Raw genomic sequence first — 22,358 nt, 5'->3', positions numbered from 1 at the left:
AAACCAGTTAAGGTTTTATATTTAGGCTTCTTGGGAAAGGTTTTATAGAAGAATAATCTGTGAATGGTTAACTACTATAAAGCTCAAATCAATGAGGAACAGTGACAAAGCTTCAAGCCATGAGTGGTGTATTTCAAGGAAAAAAAAATGTATATGGTCTGTTTATAATTATTTTTATTATTAAAACATTTTAAAAAACGATTGCAAACAGTTTTGACCTTCAATGGTTCAGAATGACTTAACACTATTTGGGTTATTCACTAAAAGTGAGGATTCAAAATGTATTTTAAATTTAAGATCGAAATAGCCAAACTTTTACAATTCTCAAAGCCAGCTATGCTTTCAATTCTGGCTTTAAATTTGAAATTCACATTAAAATCTTACTTTAGCAAACATCCAAACTAAAGAAACACAAATATGGTAGCTATCATTACTTTTTCCCAATACATTTTCAGCTGAGGATCTAAGTTTCAATTGTCCTGCAATCGATTAGATGTCAGCTTTTATATAGTGCCCATCAAGACTGTATATTGGTATATGGACAGCGTCAAACGGAATCTATTGTCTTTCGTGTTAACATTTAACTGTTTCCGAGCAAGAGGGTCTACGAATATTTATTTTACCTCCATATTTGCTGGCAATTTGCCAATAAATACATGGATTTAATTCTGTTGCCTCAAGCAGACCTTATTCAAACACTTAGTGGTCAATCTACTTTAAAGTTTAATATGATGTTAAATCTTAAACTTTTTAAATGTAGACAAACAAAACAACGTTTAGTAGATTCCCGTTAATCATTAATACTTACATAATCCACAAAAACACTTTATTTCTATAATACAGTATGTAGAAAACGATTTTGTTCACTGTTACCTTCTTTTGATTATCCAAAGGAGGTAATATTTGCTGCCCATGGGATTTTTTCAAATCTTTAATTTTTAATACAAAATCTAAAATATACTGTTTATTTTGGCAATTCTTCAATGATGATCCGAGATACTGAATTCCATCCAGTAGATGCATCTCCTCTTGGGTAGTCCGCGCAGGTCCCTACCCAAACTGCCACATCCACAAGTCCGGAACTGATACCTTCACACAAACCTTCCACTAGAACACAGGAAATTTAGAAGAAAAGGGTTTAATAGTAGATCTCAGAGTTCAGTGGTAACATTAACAAAGCAGGACACCTAATTTGTCACAGATAGCTTTCATATTCTAATGCTAATCATGACAAGTTGGTAGAAATGACATCTTCAATTACATCAATTAAATTTGATCAATAAGCTGATTTTGCTTCTTGAACCTACATTCAGTCAGGCAAAACATTTTATTATCGAAGAATGATCAAGAAATTAAAGCTGTATGATACAAACTCAAAATATTGAGGCCCAAGCTAACCACACTCACAAAAAAAAAAAAAAGATACTACAAATGCAATTAGTGGAACATTCTATAGTCCTAACATTCTAACAAAACATCTTAAACCTTTAAAAGATGCTGTTAATATCTACATTAGTCTATATTCTACACTCTCCTTTTTTATAAAATATTTAAAGGGTTATTATAACCCTTTTATAAAAGCAGGTTTTAATCGCCTTGAATCCAGCACTGGGCGAAGCCCCTGACGCTGCTTTTATGTGTTCCCTCCTGATGTCACTGGGGCCACACGCAGTGCAATCATAGGCTTTTCATAAATAAGCCTATGATTGGACCATTTCACCAGCTCAAAGTGCATGCGCACACTCCATGCCAGCCAGGGGAGGGAAGGGATTTTAAAAAAACTATGTGCGCAAGTTGTGAACATACACTATTTTTAGACAATTCCTAGGGTCCTTCCAACTTTTTTTATTTAATCCTGTTTTTCTTTTTTACCTAATCCACAATGGAAGGTCAACATTCAGGTTTATAAAACAAAACTGTGCAGCAAATGTTAAAGCTATAGTACACGGTACAATATTATTCCTACATTAAAAAAGACAAATAGTAATTTGTAGCAATTATTACATTGAGTCACTGTGTCATCCTACTAGTTATAAAAAACAAAACAGACTTGTCGATTTAAAGGAACACTATAGTCACCTGAGCAACTTTAGCTTAATGAAGCAGTTTTGTTGTATAGAACATGCCCCTGCAGCCTCACTGCTCAATCCGCTGCCATTTAGGAGTTAAATCCTTTTGTTTATGAACCCTAGTCACACCTCCCTGCATGTGACTTGCACAGCCTTCCATAAACACTTCCTGTAAAGAGAGCCCTATTTAGGCTTTCTTTATTGCAAGTTCTGTTTAATTAATATTTTCTTATCCCCGGCTATGTGAATAGCTTGCTAGACCCTGCGAGAGCCTCCTGTATGTGATTAAAATTCAATTTAGAGATTGAGATACAATTATTTAAGGTAAATTACATCTGTTTGACAGTGAAACCAGTTTTTTTTTTCATGCAGGCTCTGTCAATCATAGCCAGGGGAGGTGTGGCTAGAGCTGCATAAACAGAAACAAAGTGATTTAACTCCTAAATGACAGTGAATTGAGCAGTGAAATTGCAGGGGAATGATCTATACACTAAAACTGCTTTATTTAGCTAAAGTAATTTAGGTGACTATAGTGTTCCTTTACTCATTTGTAAATCTAATAAATTTGGCAGACTAGAGAAAAATGTATAGTTTTGAGCTATGTTCTATTTGACTTCCTTATTAAAATGCTGAAAACCTAATAGAATAAACTTACTTTAGTATTCGAATTGTGAAGAGCAAAACAAGGTTATATAGGAGTAGCTAAACTGGCAACTGATTAATTTTTTGCCACTGCAATGTGTGGAGCCATTTCCTGAAGCTCAGTAGACTAAGAAATATGCATCCCTAGAGCTAAATACAATTCTTATTATTCTCAAAGATCACCTCTGACTCATACCTGTGGATGTTCGGTGAATGTTAATGGTGGAGTTGAATTCTGCGCTGCCTTGGTCCAAATAGATGATGGCTTCAATGGGAAGTGGACCTGCGCACTCAGCTCCATTAAACGTAAAGTACCAGCGTTGGCAACATGCCGTCTTACACTTAAGACGCAGAGACCCACTGAAGACAACTCGTAATGCGCTGTGTGAACGCATCTTTGTAAATGTGCATTCCTAAGAGAAAGTAAAGAAATACAATGTACCGGTATAACAAGAATATTTATTACAGTATTAATTGGTAAGGGAAAAAGTAAGGGGGACATGGAAGATTGAGAAACCTAAGAGTCACATATCATGCCACTGCCGCGGCCAGCAGAATAGTTAGATCACTCTAAAGAGGAGAGTTAAGTAGTCAAGTGTTACTTTGTGGCCCTGTGAACCCAGCAAGGCTGCAACAAGTGAAGTGTGAGACCTAATATCATTTTTAGTGGCCCCTGGACCAGTGCAAGTATGCAAGTCACCTTTTCTTCCATATGTATCGCCATCTTGGAAACAATGACATCACATGCATGCCCAGTACATTGAGTGTCCACACAGGCAGTTGATGACACACCACTGCTGGAAGAGACACGACTCCGGATGGAAGTGAGTAAGAACTTGAAAAGCAATGAGAAAAGTTGACAAAGCACGAGGAGCGCGACCAAAGTTTCACCCTCTGTCAACTTTTGTCAACCTGGAGGATATACATAAAGAAAAGTAGTCTCTACTTTTCCTTAAGCATAACTTAAAGATTATTCACTACTTAAAAAACAAAGAAATGGAGCTGCCTGGGGGGGAGGGGGAGAATTCAACATGTCCAAAGAATTTTTTAAAAGTGATAGAGCAGCTTTAATGATAGCAGAAAAACGAAAATAAGCCAATGGATAAGGGGAGGTGGGCAGAAAAATATAAATAGAGGAATTCAGTCGGCGTGCAGGAGCTCCGTCACATTATGTAATAATATCAAGTAGACGTCATATTTAAATTATTACTTACGGCAATTTTCCCGAGGTCTATGCCATAGTTCAGGGAGTTCCATGCACATTGTTTGAAGTTGGGGGTCCAGGATTCTTCTATACTCTCTCTCATGCATTCTCCTTTCTCTCCCTTTGCTCCATCACGACCTGGAATTCCAGGAGTTCCGGGGATTCCATTCACTCCAGGAGTTCCATCTCGACCTGGAAGACCCATCGGTCCTTGCACACATAAACCATTATACTGCAAAGATTCAAGGTGAGGCAGCATGAGCAATACAGACAAAACAGGAACAGGAAATGTGTGTATCAATATTAGGAAATATAAACAGAAATGTGTGTAGCAATATTATACCCATTGTACAGCGCTACGGAATTTGCTGGCGCTATATAAATAATAAAATAATAAGAATTAGGAAATATCAGTATGTTATCCATACTACAACAATGCCAGTAATTGACAGTAGATGGCAGTGTTTCACTCTGCTCAGCAGTACGTATTGCACGTCTCTTGACAAATATTCACATTAACACTTATACGGTTATTTATGAATTTCACTTACATAGTAATCAGGGTTGAAAAATACTACAAGTATACTACAAGTATAATCCTTGAAACCCATTATTTTATGCTGTTGACCCAAAAGATGGCAAAAAAAAAACCCAGAAACCTAATTTGTAGAGATTTCTAATTCTGCTAACAAATAAAAAAAAAGATTGTTGGACCCTTACTGGAGTGCTAACATATAGGCCCCAAATAGTTACTTATATATAATATTGTTATTGACTTTTGTGTATATGAAATGCATTAACAGGCTAATTTAAGCATGACATATTTCAATTTGTTTCAGTCGTTTTATTTTCTTTGTAAGTCAAACAGTTGTATGAATGATGCATATAAACATCTGCCCAGGGCAGATACAGTATATGCAATGTTAGTGGTTACTAACTGAATTACAAAATCCAGGTTAAAAGAGCCATTCTGACTATGGCTGAGTTGCATACCTCTCACATTGAGCGGTATGCTTGTGGACTAGGCTGGATTTACATGTCAGGAGCCTGTAGGCACAAAATTCTAAGCCCCTCCCCCTACTACCCAACCTCAAAATAAGACAGATAAAGTATGTAGATAAAGTATGTGTAATTAATATTTTAACTGAGCATTGCAGGCCTAAAACATCTCAAATTCATATGTGAAAATGTAATATGTATAAATGTATTTGCATATTTCCGTTCTGCTTGTAATGTGTTCTTATTGTGTGAATCTGTGAGTGTGCTGAGTGTATGCAAGTGTGCAATGCGTGCATGGTTAAAGATAATGTTACAGGGTGTTTAGTGTTAAGAAGATTAACATCTTGAGGGAGTGTAATTAAAATATAAGGGCTGTTTAGGATTATTCAATTTAGGACTAGAATGCGTTAAATTCTGTACTGGTGTACATGAGGTGTTTGGTTTTTAAGAGGTTTTAAACATAGGATTAAGGTAAAGGGTTTATTTTCAGGTTTAGGCTTTGAGTGCTGCAGTTTGAAGGGTTATTTATAAAGTGCTCCCCGTTCTATGACTACTGTAGTCCAGGCAGACTGATGGTATTAGAGCTGCAGAAGCTGTTATTAAGTGTGCATCACTCAGAGCTTGCCCTGCTCTTCCTGCAAGGCACTTTCTGTGTGAGAGGCTGTTAGTGGGCAGATGGGAAGTGACCCCTTCCACTTCCAGTCCAGCCTCACACATAGACACTGGACGAGCTGGGACAGAGCTTTGCACCCTCCACAACTGTTTCTGCAAGTCTGCTATTAAGGCTGACTGGACTACAGGGAACAATGGCCAAGGTTCCTGGTACTTATCTCCCCTTACCAGCCTATTTAAAGTCACCAACATTAGCTTAATAAAGCATTTCTGGTGTATAGATCATGCCCCTGCAGTCTCACTGCTCAATTCTACGCCATTTAGGAATTAAATCACTTTTGTTTCTGTTTATGCAACCCTAGCTACACCTCCCCTGGCTGTGACTGACACAGCCTGCATGGAAACAAAAGAATTTGAGTTTCAGTCAGATGTAACTTTAAAAGTTTTTATCTCCTTCACTGTAAATGAAACTTTAATCCCATTAACAGAGCAGGAGATAAAAAAAATTCTTAACTCAACAGAATTTGCAATAAAGGAAGTCTAAACATTATATGTCTCTTTACAGGAAGTGTTAAGAAAGGATGTGTAAGACACAGGCAGGGAGGTGTGACTAGTGCTGCATAAACAAAGTGATTTAACTCCTCAATGGCAGAGAATTGACCAGTGAGATTGCAGGGGCATCATCTATACATCGAAACTGCTTCATTAAGCCAAAGCAACAGAGCCCTTAATATCATAATATTTGGCAAGGTGGAGTGGAGCCAAAAAGAGTAATTCTTATCATTCGATACAATTTGATAGCTGCACCCAGACATATCTGTATAACACTTTGAAAATCGAGGGCAATTTAAAACATGTGGTATCCCTTTTATATCCCGTGAACCACAGACAAGTGAAAGAAAATGTGACAGATATTAGACATGTTTTATGTGTCTAGGCACAATGGAATTCATTCACTCAATATTCCTTATGGAGTTCTTAATAGCTCATTGCCTGGTCTATGTTAACAAGCATATTCATGAAGACCACTTACCCATGTTTTAAACTATCACCAACATTGTATATAATGATACTTATATTTAATCACAGTCATTTTATGCAATATAAAAAGTACCAATTTGTGTGCAAGTCCGTTGCAATTTTCCTCTTAAGTTGGCTTTGTGTAGAGCTATTTTAGGTTGTATGGCGCTTGATTGTCGGTTTTCAGAAAGGTTACTTGTTGGCCAACAATCTCTTTTTCTAAGTATTGCTACTGTATCTAGGTTTATTGAAATGCATAAAAAAATGAGAGTAAACCTATTGGAGTTAACCCTTCCAATGCTGGCATGTTTACAAAGCATGTTTTGATGTTAGCTTAGTAAAATGCGTTTCCAATTTCTTTCTTCCAAAATGTGTTTGTTTTGTTATCACTTAAGTTAAAGAAGAAACATTGCATCCACTATTGTTCCTTTGAAAGTGGCAAAATTGTTCCCCCTATTTACATTCTCCCCCTTATTGTTTTTTTTTTTCCATCTTTTTTTTATCTTTTCCATTTACATATTTTAAAAAAAACCTCAATGAAATAAAAAGTAAAAATTAAAAATATGAGAGATTACTTTATAAAATTGATCATTGTATTCCTAATTCAGACTAAGCCTGAGTTTAAATGTTAATTAGGATAAGAAACCTGTGGGTACAAGGCATGCTGCAATAAGTCATTCATTTTACACAAAACCATTGAGTGGCAATGAAAGGTAAAATAACTGTATTATTTGACTTTTTCTCCACAAAACTATGCAATTAAATATTAACTGTATGATTCTTGATTTAAAAAAAAACAAAAACTGCCCCTTCTGAATTTTTTATGTTCTACACCAGTGCTCGTTTAATTATACATCGCCTTTTTGCTTTTGCAGTTGTTCCAACACAAACAGAGGTTTACTCGAGGGGAACAGATCTGTGTAAAAGCTAATGCTATTCAGATCATACTGATGGAGGTTGCAGGGACATATTACGCCACATAACACGACTCCAGCAGCCTCCATCTGTCAAGCCTAAATGCTGCATGCACCATGTGTATACAATGTTCACACCGAGATCTGTGAGTTCTGTGCACAAAAAGGCCATTTGTTTCTCCTTACCTGCCCCGCTTCCAGGCCAATAGATGCCAGACCTTCCCTGGTTTACCCAATATACATAAGTATTAAAGAAACAGACCTGGATTCATCTAGTCGGCTATAAGGTGTTCTGTATCTGAGTACTCCCTACAAATGTAACCTAAAATGACTGACCACAACCTCTCCTTGGGTTTGTCAGATGTGCATTAGCCATGCCAATGTAAACACACAAGGCTGGCTTCACCGTTTTCCTTCGTCATGCTTCCTAGAGTTTGTTGATTTTAACCTGGATAAGAGAGCCTGGAAGAAATACCCCGGGTTGTGGATTTGAAAACCATCATTTGGAAAATTTGAATCAATAAACTGTGAAATAAAAGAATAATGAAAGGATCTGTATATGCGCCAGAGGACTGAATAGAAAATGTGGGTTGTGGCTGCCAAAAAAATACTTCTAAGAAAAAGAGCCAAAAAGTATCCATCTAAGCACATCGAGTCATTCCCAATTCACTGCATGCGTTACGTAGACATAGAGGTATGTCTGCAATGAAAGAAAACAGAGCAGTTACTTAGTGTTGCCAAATGACTTAAACGTATGTAAAGATTCAGTTGAGGACTCTGCTGCAAAGTTAGAAGCCATCACCAATTAATAAGCTGGAGAGACATAGTATTTATCCCTGAATGCCCGTGCAAAGGCCTGAACAAGTCGCAAGCTCTACTGCACACATGCCATGACATGCCATGGTTGGTTCTTAAGTGTAAAGGACTCTATGGAAAATACTCTGTTGGCTTTTTAAAAAATATTTAATTAGTACAAATAAATATAAAATATCCCTCAGATCCTCCCACACATTTCACCCCTCCCACTCACAGCATCCATCTCACACACTACACCCCCTCACACACACAAACACACTGCAACCCCCCACACACCCTGCACCCCTCAAACACACACATACTGCACCCCTCACATACACACTACACCCCTCACACATACCCACACACACACACACACAATACTTCCAAATATATATATATATATATATACATCAGCACCCCTCACACAAACACTGCACCCCTCACACAACTAAAACTGACCTTATTACACAATATCACACCACAATCAGCTCACTCTACACACATGCAATCCCACAAGCAAACTCCAAAGACATGCACAATACGCTTCCCTGGCCCTTTTGTCTCCTGGTATCCCATTTATAGAGACACCAGAGACAAGTTGCAAGGAAACACAGCGCAAGCTGTGCAGAACAAATACAGGGCCCTTTTCTCATGCTAGAGCTTTTCAGCACAGCTCAGCGCATGGTCTGCCCTAGAAGAGCATTGATCCAACATGCTCACTTTGAGAGGGGGCATGCATGTCATTGGTTATGACAAAACACACTCTCTCTGCTCCGTCCCCTTCTTAGTGGGCCGCTGTGATTACAATTTTCTTAGTCCGGCCCTGCCTACGGGAAGCAAATACAGGGACTGACAGGAGAAAGCATGGGAGGTGTGGGCGGACAGGAAGATGAGTCTCGATAAAGCATTCATTATAGACTGTAGTTGGGGAAGTTGGTTGCACGTAAGACCAGTGAGAAGCGGATTGCAGTAGTCCAGGCGAGAGAGGATAGCAGCATGGATCCGCAACTTAGCTGCATCTGGCGTTAAGAAGGGGAGGATGCGTGCTATGTTTTTGAGATGGAAGCAGCAGGATGTGACAGTCGACTGGACATGAGGGGTGAAGGAGTCAAAGAGAAAATCTAGGCAGCGAGCTTGCGAGGTAGAGCTGATGGTAGCACCGTTAACTTGGAGGGAGACAGACACGGGAGTAGCAACACTTTAGGGAGGAAAGAACAGAAGTTCTGTTTTGGACAGGTTAAGTTCAAGAAAGTGGGAAGCCAACAGGTTTGAAAATGCAGAGAGGAAGCCAGTGAAACAAGTCAAGAGGGACGGGAAGAGATCAGGAGAGGACAGGTAGATTTACATGTCATCTGCATAGAAATGATAGTGGAAGTCAAATGAGCTGATGTGTTTACCAAGGGAGGTAGTGTAGACCGAGAACAGTATGGGACCAAGGACCGAACTTTAGGGAACATCAACAGAGAGGGGTTGAGAAGAAGAGGCAGAGCCTGAGAAAGAAATACTGAAAGAGCGCCGGGAGAGATGTATATATGTCCATCTCCCAAACACTCTCATCAATGATCTTACAACACCAAAACTCCTTCTCAACAGCATACCTACTGCTGTATTTTTCTGTAGTTGCAATGTTGAACTCTCGGAAATGGTGAATGCAGTCATCTCTTCATATGGACAATCCTTGACAATATCTCCTTGTCCTTGCAAGTTTCTTGAATTGATCCTGGAACTGTCCTCTCAATCTTGATTGGAATAAGGCAGAAACTTAAACATAAGAAAGATAAGAACTTAAAGATAAGAAACACCAGACTTATATTGATAGAAGAATTTTATTCCACCAAAACTGGACCTGAGTCCACTGTTAGTAGAATAAAATTCTCCTATCAATATAAGTCTGGTGTTGCAGCTTTTTTTATCTTTAAGTTTTTTGTTGTTGAAGGAGGCCTTGTTAGCACACACCCAGTTACCTTATTTCATTGAGCCAGTTCCCTTTATCTGCTTTTCAAACTTGATTGGAATCAAGAACTGATATTGAATTTGACATGTCCAATCCAAAGTTTAGAGATCCAAATATCCTGAGCACTTCAGTTCCTGCTGTATCAATGCTTCAGCTGAAGAAGGTATACCAGTGGCTTACTTTGGAATGAACTGGCCTGGGTATTTTCTTCTTCATACTGAAAGTTGTAACCACATGTAGACTTGTAACCACTCTAGTTCACAGGTGTCTCTGGATCAATCAGTACCTACAAATCTGATTAATTTTGGATTAAAAACTGCTGGCAGACATAACTTAATTTGGATTGTGCTTTTTAAGTATTGCAGTGCCCATGTTACAGCATTCCAGTCCCTTTATCAGTGTGCTACAACTGTAGCAATATATGGTCTTGTAACATTACCTGTGAGTAGAAATTCCTCGGTTTTCTTGAAAAATTGATTATTGTTAGGTAATGGATTCTCGGTTTCATTATTTATTTGGTGACTGAGTTACATAGTTATTTTTGCTTCTCTTACATCATGCATACCAAAGCTATGTAGTATATCAGTCATCTTCTGACTTTGATTGACTCGGTAACTCCCATCATCTTCTGTTTCCATTTTAATACCATGGTGATGAGTGATGTCTCCAAGCTCTCTAATCTCAAAGCACTGGCTTAGTTTCGAAACTATTTAGTGAGAGTCCCCTTCTTGCCCAAAACTGTTTCATATGTTGTAAACATATATTAGATCACATGTCTATTTGCATACCAACCAACTTTGTGATGGGGTTGAATCATGTAGAGGGGCAGCCCTTCCTAGGGGCATCACTGGTGATGTAACTTGCATCACTGGTGATGCCTATAATTCCCAGGCCAGCCAGTAAGTAAAAGAGACCACCCACTGACACTTGACACCAGATTCACAGTCAGACTCCCAAGTGGCCCCCTACATACACGACCGTGCAAAAGGCATGGCTGAAGCGTATGTTCCCAGTGACCGCTTCACAGCGCTAGCACATCTAATGATGCACTCGAGCTGTGTTGCCTGAGAATAGTTCCCGGTTTCCCCGGATGTGGGACATCAGAGAACAAAATCGAGATGGTGGGATAGGACCCTGAAATTGTGATTGTCCCACTGAAGGCAGGACAGTTGGGAAGCTTACATTTGTCATCTTGAATATATTGGGCCTGCTTTTTTTCCTTGAAAAGCCTTCCTTTGTTTGTACTTCATTCACTTTGCTTCCTGTTCAACAGTTTCTCTCTTTTTGCACAATTAGATCCTGATTAATGAACTGCTCTTCTCTATGGCATTGAAAGCTAAAAATTACCACATGCTGACGTCTGCAAGACCCCAGCATGTAATTAGATAGAGATACATGGCTCTGTTTCTCCCGAATAAGTAATTAAACTTAGGGTCCATTAAAGCCCCAACCTCTTCCTCCACCAAGTAGGCTGTCAGTTAAAAGGGAATTTGAAGGCCAGGAGATGTCGAGTACCCTGTTGAAATAGATTTTGGGAGATAACCAGTCTTCTGACTCTGCAGGCATTAAAGGGTCAGAGTTTTCTCAGCTTTATGGTCCTGAAAGGGTCTCCTGGCCCTCAATGTATGTCTTGAACCATACTTCATGAGTAAACCCATTAGTCAGTTACATCCAACATCGCGCGCGTGGCGCTTGCTGAGAGGCGGATCGGGGCTCTTGCTGAGAGGTGGTTCGGGGCGGAGGGATCCCCAGCGCCAAGGGAGTTCGGCGCTGGAGAAAGGTAAGTGCTGAAGGGGTTTTAAACACTCTCACAAACAGACGCATACACACATTTACTGACAGAGACACACTCAGCGAAATACATACATACATACATACTCACTGACAGACACAGACACACACTCACTTACAAAACATACACTCTCACTGACAAACACACACTCACTAAACGACATCAAACAGACTCACTAACAGACACACACAAACAGACTCACTAACAGACACACACAAACACACTCAGTAACAGACACACAGTAACACACTCACTGACACACACACACTCACTGACACACAAACTAACACACTCACTGACACTCACTAGCAGACACACACTCAATAACAGACACACAAACTAACACACTCACTGACACTCACTAGCAGACACACACACACACACACACACACACACTAACACTAACACACATACACATGTTTTTTTTTTTTATTTAATCCCCCAGCCTCCTTACCTTTGGGAGAGCTGAGGAGATTCCCTGGAGTCCAGTGGTGCTGCTGGGCGGCCGGTCACCGGGTGGGCTGTCTGGCTGGTGGGCGTGCGAGGGAGCACTGTCCCCTGAGCGCTCTCTGCCCAGCTCCCTCGCGCGCCGCGTACTGATGCCGGAGCCGGAATATGACATCATATTCCGGCTCCGGCATCAGTACGCGGTGTGCGAGGGAGCTGGGCAGAGAGCGCTCTGGGGAGAGTGCTCCCTCGTGCGCCCGCAGGACCGGCCGCCCGTTGACACCAGGGCCAGCCTCGGGGGCCCTGAGGTGGCCATCTCCTGGGCCCCCCAGGAGAAGAAGCTGGCCACACTGGCTTGCATACCGGGTCGCAGGGCCCCGGTATGTACGCCACTGTCTGTATTTGGAGGCTGCATGTGTAGGGAGAGGTTGCTTGAGGCTCTGCATGTGTGGGAAGACAGCCTTTAGTGTTGTGTGTGTTTTTGAAGAGGCTGATTGGAGATTTGTGTATGGGGATACTGCTTGTTACAGAGTTGCATGAGAGGGATGCTGTTTGTGGGTTGTGTGTGAGTGGGAAATTGCTTGTGGCATTCTGTGCCTGTTCAGGGTGCTGTTTGCATTGAAGTTTGTGTTTGCAGAGGGCTGTGTGTGGTGTGGTATAGGGTGTTTGCCTTTTATGAGAGTACAGGGGACGTATAGAGTGTGGATATATAGGGGCTGTATGGTGTGTGTAGATTGGAGTTGTAGTGTATGTGTGAGGGTAAGTGTGTGACTATAGTGTGTGAGTGTGTATAGACGCTGTAATGTGAGTGTGGGAGGGACAGGGTCTATAATGTGGATGGGCAGTTATTAAAAAAAAGAATAAATAAATTAATGATGATGCCAACTGAATTAATAAAACAAGATTACATTTACTCCCACTTGTTCAGCTTGGGCCAGGGAGGGGAACATGCTTTACCTTGGTGGCTCAGTGTCTACAGCTTCAGTAGGGGCAGACAGCTCCTTCCACGCGACCTGTGAAAAGTATCAGTGCATTGCCGTGGTAACCCACAGAAACACTCTAATAGTGTAGCCAGGATAGAGGTGCAGACGGCAAAGCTTCAAGGCTCACTCCTCCTACCTACCCAGCATTATAATGGGATAGCCAGTGAAGGAGATCTTTTATCTCCCACCATTGTGGATCCCGTTCTTTGGGTCGATACTCAAACAGTGTCAGCCCTGCAAGGGCCAGCTGGGGAGATCCTTTTAACTCTGTATTTTATTAAATGTTCTAATTTATGTGTTTTTTTCCCACTGTTTTATTATTTATCCAAATAATTTAAATCATATTTATCCCTTTTCTTTTGTTTTTTTTTCTATTTGGTGTAGAAAAGAAACTACACATGGCCACACTGTTTTAACATAATAACCAGCTACATTTGTCATTAATACCGGTTTCAGATTGTAAACATTGCTAGCGCAGAGAGAGATAACTAACTATAATCCAGATTTATTTCTTTTCTGGCAGTATACTTAATTAATGTGTTTAAGGTGTATCACTTGGGTGATCTACAATGATCGGAGATAAAGATCTCTGTTAAATTCCTTGTTTATTTCAATGACTTGTTTGTCAGAAAACGAATGATCTTACCGTGACGATGCCAATTAACCTGAGTGTTAGAAATGCATCCACTGTTGAAACATGAGGTTATTTGTGGTGTGGCTCAATTAGCAAATGTGCCTTGTGTGTCATCACCCACTGAATCACTGCTTTGGAATGTATAGACTCATGAGAATAACCGGCAGCATTCTATTTATCTTTCACTATGTATTGTAGTGAGTGCTGATTTTGTCTCAAGGGCAACACTCAAACTACTCTTTGCCAACCACTTCACAAACATGGTCTTGTAAAGTGCATTGAGAGCAGTTAACGGAAACCGCCATATTGCCTTACATATATACTGAATGGCAAGCTATAGGAATTCATGAACGTTTATAACGGGGCTACAAGTTTTAGGCAAAAATAGCAGGGTTGGAGAAGTTTTCGTAAAATATAGTATCCCACTTTGTCCCTTAGTGTCACAAAGTGACGGGATGGACTATGTATTAGATTGTGAGCTTGTTTCAGTTTATTTTTTATCATACTGTTCCCGTACGTCATACATGTTTTGTTGCAATTAAATGTTTGTCTTATTTCCTACCATACATGGCTGCCGAATATATTGACGCTATATAAATAACGGTGACTTTAATTATATTAATTTGATGCTAGGATCTGAGGGTGAATGGGAATATCAGGTCACAGTCTAAGGTCAGGGTCTCATGTTGAGTAGGCATGTTTTAGGAATTTCTATCCCATTGTAAAATCTATTTATAGGAGGTACACTACAGAGGATTAAATGCTGACACAATAAACCGCCTCAAGAAATAGCAAATGTCTAAAAGTCAGCAGGAACATTCAATTTCTTATTTATGATCAATCACGGAAACAAATGTTGGGAAGGCTAAACATGGCAGACTGGGGTCTTTTTTCAGCCTATGTGACTAGGTAACTATGCAATCTTTAGTCTTGTTCCCGATTATGGTTTACATAACTTAGTGTTATGTATTTTTCTTTCAACACATGGTTACGTGGCCTTCAATGTCCACCAAGAAATGTATCATCTTAATATCTAATCTGACTTTATTCTGGGAATAGAGAATTTTAAAGAACAAAGGACACGTTGCAGTTTCTCTATATATTCATAGCTATGGAATTTTCCAAGGATATACTTTTCTAGCAAACTCTCTGAGGCTTTAAATAGGATACTGCATTGACCTTTTTCAGCTTTTATTCAACAAGCCAAAAGATTTTAGATTCGCAGTAGTGAGGTTTATTTCACAAAAAATAATCATTCTAAACATATAAACACTTCAGTTATAGACTAAACTAAAAAAAATCAACATTTACAATCTTGTCTACACATGTCCAAATCTACTGTATTGAGAAGTTATAAAATCTACTATGTGTAGCATTTTTATTCAGAAAAGACCTGACTTGATTTCTGTAACTCCTATATAATCGACATTTCTCAGACTCAGCTATCATTTATACTCTATACAAAATACTCCTCCATATCCACACTCATATTTTCTTGTGCATGTCCCACTAAATAATGCAATCACCTAACTTTCATTCCTTATAGAATCAAATCTAAAAATACTTATCCGTAGCTTTCCCAGAATTGTTCCAACGCCAACTCCAAACTGTATTTAGTAGATGGTCAGGCAGAAAGTAGGGCAGTGTTATTGTAGAAGTAAAATGTTTGTAAGTGCTTGTATCTATGTTTGAGAGAATGTATCTACTGTATCCACTGTCCCTTTGGACTCTGAATCTGCCTCCGTACGATACCAGAGAAAACTGTTCTGAAATGGCATAATGGGTCAAATCAGGGGGCTTTACAACTCCTTTTACTGGGTAGGGGCGCCACCAAAAATTTTGTTTTGTCTGAAAACTTTTGGACGAAATATACATTTGTTTTGTCCGAACCGAAGTTTTAGGAAGAGTTGGTAGTAGACACACAAAGTATCCAGCTATCCTTTAATTTTGTGGGTTTTTTTTTTGTTTTTTTTTTGCTCTTTACCCCTATTTTTAAAAGGTGTGTAGACTTATTTTGCTGTTTTTTTTTATAATACCTGTCTGCACCTATGTAGTCTGATTTACTGCCATGTATGACTATTTTGTTCCATAAATCATCACTTTTCAAGGAAACCTCCAGGCGATATCTGGTCTGATGTTATATGAGTGCCGTTTTAAACCATTGCTCTATTGCAGAGGTAGACAATCTTCGGCACTCCTGATGTTGTGGATTATATCTCCCACAATTCTTTTGTAGCCAGAATCCTGGCAAGGCATCAGTTAAAATATAGTCCACAACTTCTGGAGTGCCAATGGTTGCCAACCACTGCTATGGTATTGTCTCATTGTATCCCTACCAACCCATGATCTTGCAAGATTTGAATGTTAAACACTGATGCTTCTCTAGGTTGCTCCATAGTATAAACTGGTCAGCAATTTGAGCTTGTGAGATCACCTGAGTTCAAGTAATAAAGGTTCAACATGGGTCGGCTGAATTGGGCTTAAGTTTGGCCTGCAAGTATCCTTGACAATGGTGATTTTCAGGTTATCTTCTTTTAGAACAGGAAGGCTGACTTATTGGATGACCCACATGATGACCATGGTGATGTCAGGACAATGTCGGTACCATCAATGTCACTATAATGGAAACATCCAGCAGATAATTTGGGTAGAGCTGGAATATAACTAAAACAGTACATTTTAAATATTTATACTTTGTCTACCAATATGATATTCTGTTGGCCGCTGAGCACCATACTTCTATCTTGTATTTTTTTTATTGAAAAACAAGTAAGCAAAAAAAAAAAGTTTAAGAGAAGATACCATTTGTGTCTCACTATTGAAGCCTAGAAGCAGGGCCGGATTAACATAGGGGCTGATGGAGCTGCAGCTCCAGGCCCAGGCCCATGGAATAGGCCCATTTAAAAAAAAAAAAAAAAATATTATTATTTTTTTTTTTTTTTTTTTACACACACTACTCTTAGGTTTGCAACCTGACTGGTATTTTACTGGCACAGCCAGTATTTGAGGCTGCCTGGCCATGCCAGTATTGCAGTAATATCGGCAATACAAATGCAGGTATTTTTCTCAGAATAAATGGAGATTACTCTGCAATACCAGCACCGGCCAGTAGGGGTCACTGTGTGTGGAGAGAGGCAGGGATAGGAAATTACAGCATATCCCTGCCTCTCTCTACTACTCACTGATCCGTGGGGGAGCAGCAACACACACTAGGGGACACTGACACTAGGGGACACTGGGACACATGGGGATGCTGAGACACATGGGGACGCTGTGAGACATAGGGACATTGGGAGACACTGAGACATTGGGACACGGAGACACTATGTCCCCATTTCTCCCAGTGTCCCCATGTCCCCCATCCAGTGTCGCTAGTGTCTCGGTGTCCCCATGTCTCTGTGTGCCTAGTGTCCCCATGTGTCCCAGTGTCCCTATATGTCCCAGGGTCCCCATGTCTATGTCCACAACTGTCCTTATGTCTCCCAGTGTCCCCAAGTGTCCCAGTATCCCCAAGTGTCTGTCTCCCAGCCAGTGTCCCCTAGTCTCCCAGTGTCCCCTAGTCCCCCAGTGTCCCCTAGTCTCCCAGTCTCTGTGTTCCCATGTCTCTGTGTCCCTAGTGTCCTAGTGTCCCCATGTCTCTCAGTGTCTGTGTCCCTAGTGTCTCAGTGTCCCCATTTCTCCCAGTTTCCCTAAATGTCTCAGTGTCCCCATGTCTCCCAGTGTCCCCATGTCTCCCAGTGTCCCCATGTCTCTGTGTCCCCATGTCTCTGTGTCCCCATGTCTCTGTGTCCCCGGGTCTCTGTGTCCCCGGGTCTCTGTGTCCCCGGGTCTCTGTGTCCCCATGTCTCTCAGTGTCCCCATGTCTCACTGTGTCCCCAGTATCCTAGTGACATGGGGACACTGAGGCATGGGGACACTGGGAGACTGGGTGACATGGGGACACTGACACTGTGATACACTGGGTGACTTGCGAGACTGAGACACTGGGAGCAATCCATCTATACAGCAGAATCAAACTTGAGTAGTTTGTTGGTGATTTTACAGAATTTTGTAATCACTCCTTGTGATTATACAAATGATTAAGGCTGGTATTTTTTTTTTTCAAGAAAGGTGGCAACCCTAACAACTCTTCACATACTCTTGCTTAAAGGAGCACTATAGGGTCAGGAACACAATCATGTATTTCTGACCCTATTATGTTAAAATCACCACCCTGGCCCCTTCTTGGCTCCCTAAGTATAGTAAAATATGCTGCTGGGTCTGCATCTGAACTGAATGTCTGCTGACATCATCAGAAGTGGTGGTCTGAGCAAATTACAATACTTCCCCATAGGATTGGCTGATACGGTCAACTAGGCAGATCAGGGGCAGAGCCAGGGCCGGCGCGTCCATAAGGCGGCACAGGCGTCCGCCTTAGGGCGCACCAGCTCTGGGGGCGCAAAATTCCAGTGACCGGCAGGAGGGAAGTGCTCCCTCCTGCCAGGTCACCTCCTGGATCCCCAGCGCGGCGTCCTGCTGAACTGGATTGCGAGGGAGCTCTGATCTCTCTGACCTGCTCCCTCGCGCGCCTTTTGCTGATACCGCGGGATCAGAAAACAGCCTGCGACGGAGCAGGTCAGAGAGATCAGAGCTCCCTCGCAATCCAGTTCAGCAGGACGCCTCCCAGCAGCCCCACTGGACCACCAGGTAGGGAGGCTGGGTGGGAAATTTAAATTAAATTTACATTATTTATTACTGTGTGTGTGTGTGTGTCTATGAGTTTGTGTGTCTGTGAGTTTGTGTGTGTGCATGTGAGTATGTGTGTCTGTGAGTTTGTGTGTGAGTATGTGTGTCTGTCAGTGTGTGTGTGAGTATGTGTGTCTGCCAGTGTGTGTGTGTGCATGTGTGTCTGTCAGTGTGTGTGTGTGCATGTGAGTATGTGTGTCTGTGAGTTTGTGTGTGAGTATGTGTGTCTGTCAGTGTGTGTGTGAGTATATGTGTCTGTCAGTGTGTGTGTGTGTGCATGTGAGTATGTGTGTCTGTGAGTTCGTGTGTGTGTCTGTGAGTTTGTGTGTCTGTCGGTGTGTGTGCATGTGAGTATGTGTGTCTGTGTGGGTATGTGAGTGTGTGTGTGTTTGTCAATGAGTCTGTCAGTATTTGTGTGTCTGTCAGTGTGCGTGTGAGTGTCTGTCAATGAATGAGTGTGTCAGATAAGTGAGTCTGGCTGTCAGATACGTCTGTGTTTGTGATTGAGTGTGTGTGACTGTCAGTGTTTATACACCCCTGACTGTAGCGTGGCCAAGCGGAGTGTACCGTGGTACAGGAACTTCTGTTTCCTGTTCCTGGCAGGACTGACAGGAAAAGCTCACTGTACCGGGATTCGCTCCGCTCAGCCACGCTACAAGAAAGGTAGGAGGCACACCAGGAAGGGGAGGGGACCACTATGGGGGTGGGTGGCGCACCAAGGGACAGGGAGAGGAGGGGAGAGATACCCTTAGGCACAGGAAAAGGAGGGAGGGGGAGAGGAACACTAAACGACAGGGAACAGAGGGGGGAGGGGAGAGGAACACTAAGGGACAGGGAAAGGAGGAGAGAGGGGATAGGAACAGTAAGGGTCAGAGAAGGGAGGGGACCATTAAGGGACGGGGAGAGGGGCTGGATGTGAAAAACACACAGCGAGGCTTGAGAAGGAAAGAGACACACACAAAGGAGCTGGGAAGAGTAAAAGACACAAAGGGTCTGGGAGAAAAGGAGTCACACATAGGGTCTGGGAGGAGTAAGACACACAAAATGTGGGAGGATGTAAGAGTCATACAAAGAGGAGAGATAGGAGACACAGATATTTAAAGACGGGATAAGAAACACAAAAGGGAGGTTAAGAGGCACAGGTGAAGATGTTTTTTGGCAGGTCTGGTCACGTGATTCGCACCAGTGGCCCACCCTTTTACCCCGCCCATTGACTTCCTGCTTCACTGGACACTGCTGTTAGGGGTTATGGATTTACTTGAAAGATGAAAGCATAAATTAGAGAGAGAGATTAGTATAGAGTATGTGTTTTCGTATAGCTGCATCCTTTGAGTTTCCCTCCAGCACCATCTCCATCAGATACATGACGCTTGGGAGGTGTGACTGATTTAGTGTTTTTGGTTGATAAAATTCCGTAATTAGGCCCATCATAATTGTCAGCACCAGGCCCAGTGTGCTCTTAATCCGGCCCTGCCTAGAAGAAGCAGGAACAAATATCAGTCGCCGCCTAGAAATTAGATAACAGCACCGCACATATCTGCGGATCTAGTAGTGAATGAAATAGCTGTCTTCTTTGCTTTGCCATATAACTGTATTTGGTCACGAAAAGCAATGAGACATGGTGAACCTTTTATGCAAGAGATGGACAGACTACACAAAAATAAAAAGTTATATCAATAATACACAAAAATAAAATTCCAGGATCCTTTTTTTTTTTTTTTTAAATGCAGTATCCATAAGAGAAGAAAATAGGCATACATTGGGTTTTTGCTTCGTGCCAAAGACCTGTTTTACATTTTTACTCTTCCGATTAGACTCAAACGGTTAATGGGAGCAATCGTGTTATAACATATCAAAAAGAATATTGCAATTTTTGTGCAGGACACAGAATTATTGTTTCAAAAAAACTGTTTCTAGACAACAATTAGTGGTGAAAGCCACATCTGGTATTCATTTACGAAGAAAAAAAATATGCCTGCTTCTACACTGTGAATTTTAAATGAAAATCACGCCGTTTAAATGCACTTTCTAAACTTGGGATTTGCTATACATGCTATTCCACCAGATATATTTTGCTGCGGAATTTGATAAAGTTGTTTTATAATGCATTTAATAAAAAAATACTAATACACAAATGAAATATATTCTCGAATAAACTCACTTTATCTATGATGTCCAAGTCTTTTTGTCGAAGAGATCTTTGCTTCACTTTTTGGTTCTCGGGCTGAGAGTCTGAAGGTAACAGCAAACATCCAGCCAGAAGGAGAGTGGTCCAAATCGAAAACATCTTAGCAAAGAGGAGAATGGGCAATTGACTGATCTAATTCGAGAAGCAGACTACTGCCTTGCTCCCTGGAACTGTGCTACAGAGTTACTGGCTGGAGAGAACTGTAATACAGTGTCTGTTTCTAGTGAAGGGCTGTGTGTTATTACATCCTATGGCTGGCCAGCCTCAGGGGGATAGCGGAATTTCCAACCCCTTAAATCTTAACTCTTCACCGCAATAAACATGTGCTGAGCTGACATCACAACTGGTGAAGGGGTAATAAACCTTTAATTGTAATAGGCAGTTTTCAATCACTGGGTGAATGACATTCCAAATACAATATATCAAGATGAATGAAGGATGGCTGTTAAAATAACGATAGAGAAAATGTATTTCATTTTTAAGAGACTGTATCTTCTGCAGGACTGGACAAGAGGCACACACAGAGCTGAGAATTCACATACAGCATCAAAACATACTGACGGAAGGCAGACGCATACATCTGGGTTCTTCACAAAAGTGAGAATACAAATTTAAGATTTAAGTTCTAAATAGTTGGACTGGAACAATTATGACTGTCAGCTATGCTCGCAAGTCTGTTATTTTGGCATTAAATTTGAAATTCAAAAATTTGCAGTTTAGGACTTAACCATGTGTTTCATGAATGACAGAAATAGGGAACAAATTTAGATTTACTGAATGTTTCTTTTTGACAGTTCACTCACAGTCACGCTAGCATATAATATAGTATATGTACAGTATAGTAAATTTATTACCCATCACTTTTAATTACTCGTTTCACAATCAGTTTGTCAGTTTGTCATTTACATGTTAGGTAATTCAAAATTAATTCAAATTTTACGCCAACATAGCCAAACTGAAAGCACTGCTAATTTGAAAACTGTTTTCAGTTAAAGGGACTCTATAGTCACCATATAAAAGCAAGAAAGACAGGTCCCCCAGCCTTCCTTCTTGCTTTTATATGAACTTTCATTTATTAAAAATAATTTTTGGAGCGTTTTTATATTAAAAACTTACCTCCGTTCCAGCGCCGAGCTCCCAGCCAGGCCGCGCCCCCTTTTTCGTCAAAATGACGAAATCGCGGGGCCCAATAGGACGCTTCTCTGAGAGAAGCGTCAGGGCGATGTGGTGCGCATGCGCGGCTTCGCGCTGCACCAATCGCGTTCTTCATAGAGCGGCATTGACAGCCGCCCTATGAAGAACCTGAGCGCTTTACCGCGCATGTGCGCGGAATGCGCGTTCGCGAGCTGAGCTGTCTGACTGACAGCTCAGCTCGCT

The 22,358-nt window shown here is 41.0% G+C and overlaps 1 protein-coding gene across 1 annotated transcript; it reads right to left on the bottom strand.

The window, feature by feature from the left end:
- Positions 1 to 156: 156 nt before the first annotated feature.
- CTHRC1 (collagen triple helix repeat containing 1) lies at positions 157 to 21,213 on the bottom strand. Its single transcript, XM_063451150.1, has 4 exons — positions 20,955 to 21,213; positions 3,926 to 4,147; positions 2,908 to 3,124; positions 157 to 1,107 (listed from the first exon to the last, which is right to left on the bottom strand). Exons 1-4 carry the CDS (start codon positions 21,078 to 21,080, stop codon positions 965 to 967), a joined length of 708 nt encoding a protein of 235 aa, XP_063307220.1. The 5' UTR covers positions 21,081 to 21,213; the 3' UTR covers positions 157 to 964.
- Positions 21,214 to 22,358: the final 1,145 nt, after the last annotated feature.

The sequence above is a fragment of the Pelobates fuscus genome, chromosome 4, assembly GCF_036172605.1.
Source record: "Pelobates fuscus isolate aPelFus1 chromosome 4, aPelFus1.pri, whole genome shotgun sequence".
NCBI classification, from domain to species: Eukaryota; Metazoa; Chordata; class Amphibia; order Anura; family Pelobatidae; genus Pelobates; species Pelobates fuscus.
Note: the sequence above shows the minus strand (reverse complement) of the source record. Positions and strands in the feature narration are given on the sequence as shown.

What these genes read in the sequence shown, in the direction of transcription:
- CTHRC1 (XM_063451150.1), bottom strand. Translation starts at nt 21,080, where the DNA reads ATGTTTTCGATTTGGACCACTCTCCTTCTGGCTGGATGTTTGCTGTTA. An exon ending in ACTTGGACATCATAGATAAA is followed by an intron (nt 4,148 to 20,954) that starts GTGAGTTTATTC and finishes GAATCTTTGCAG; the next exon opens with TATAATGGTTTATGTGTGCA. An exon ending in CATTCACCGAACATCCACAG is followed by an intron (nt 1,108 to 2,907) that starts GTATGAGTCAGA and finishes CCTGTGTTCTAG; the next exon opens with TGGAAGGTTTGTGTGAAGGT.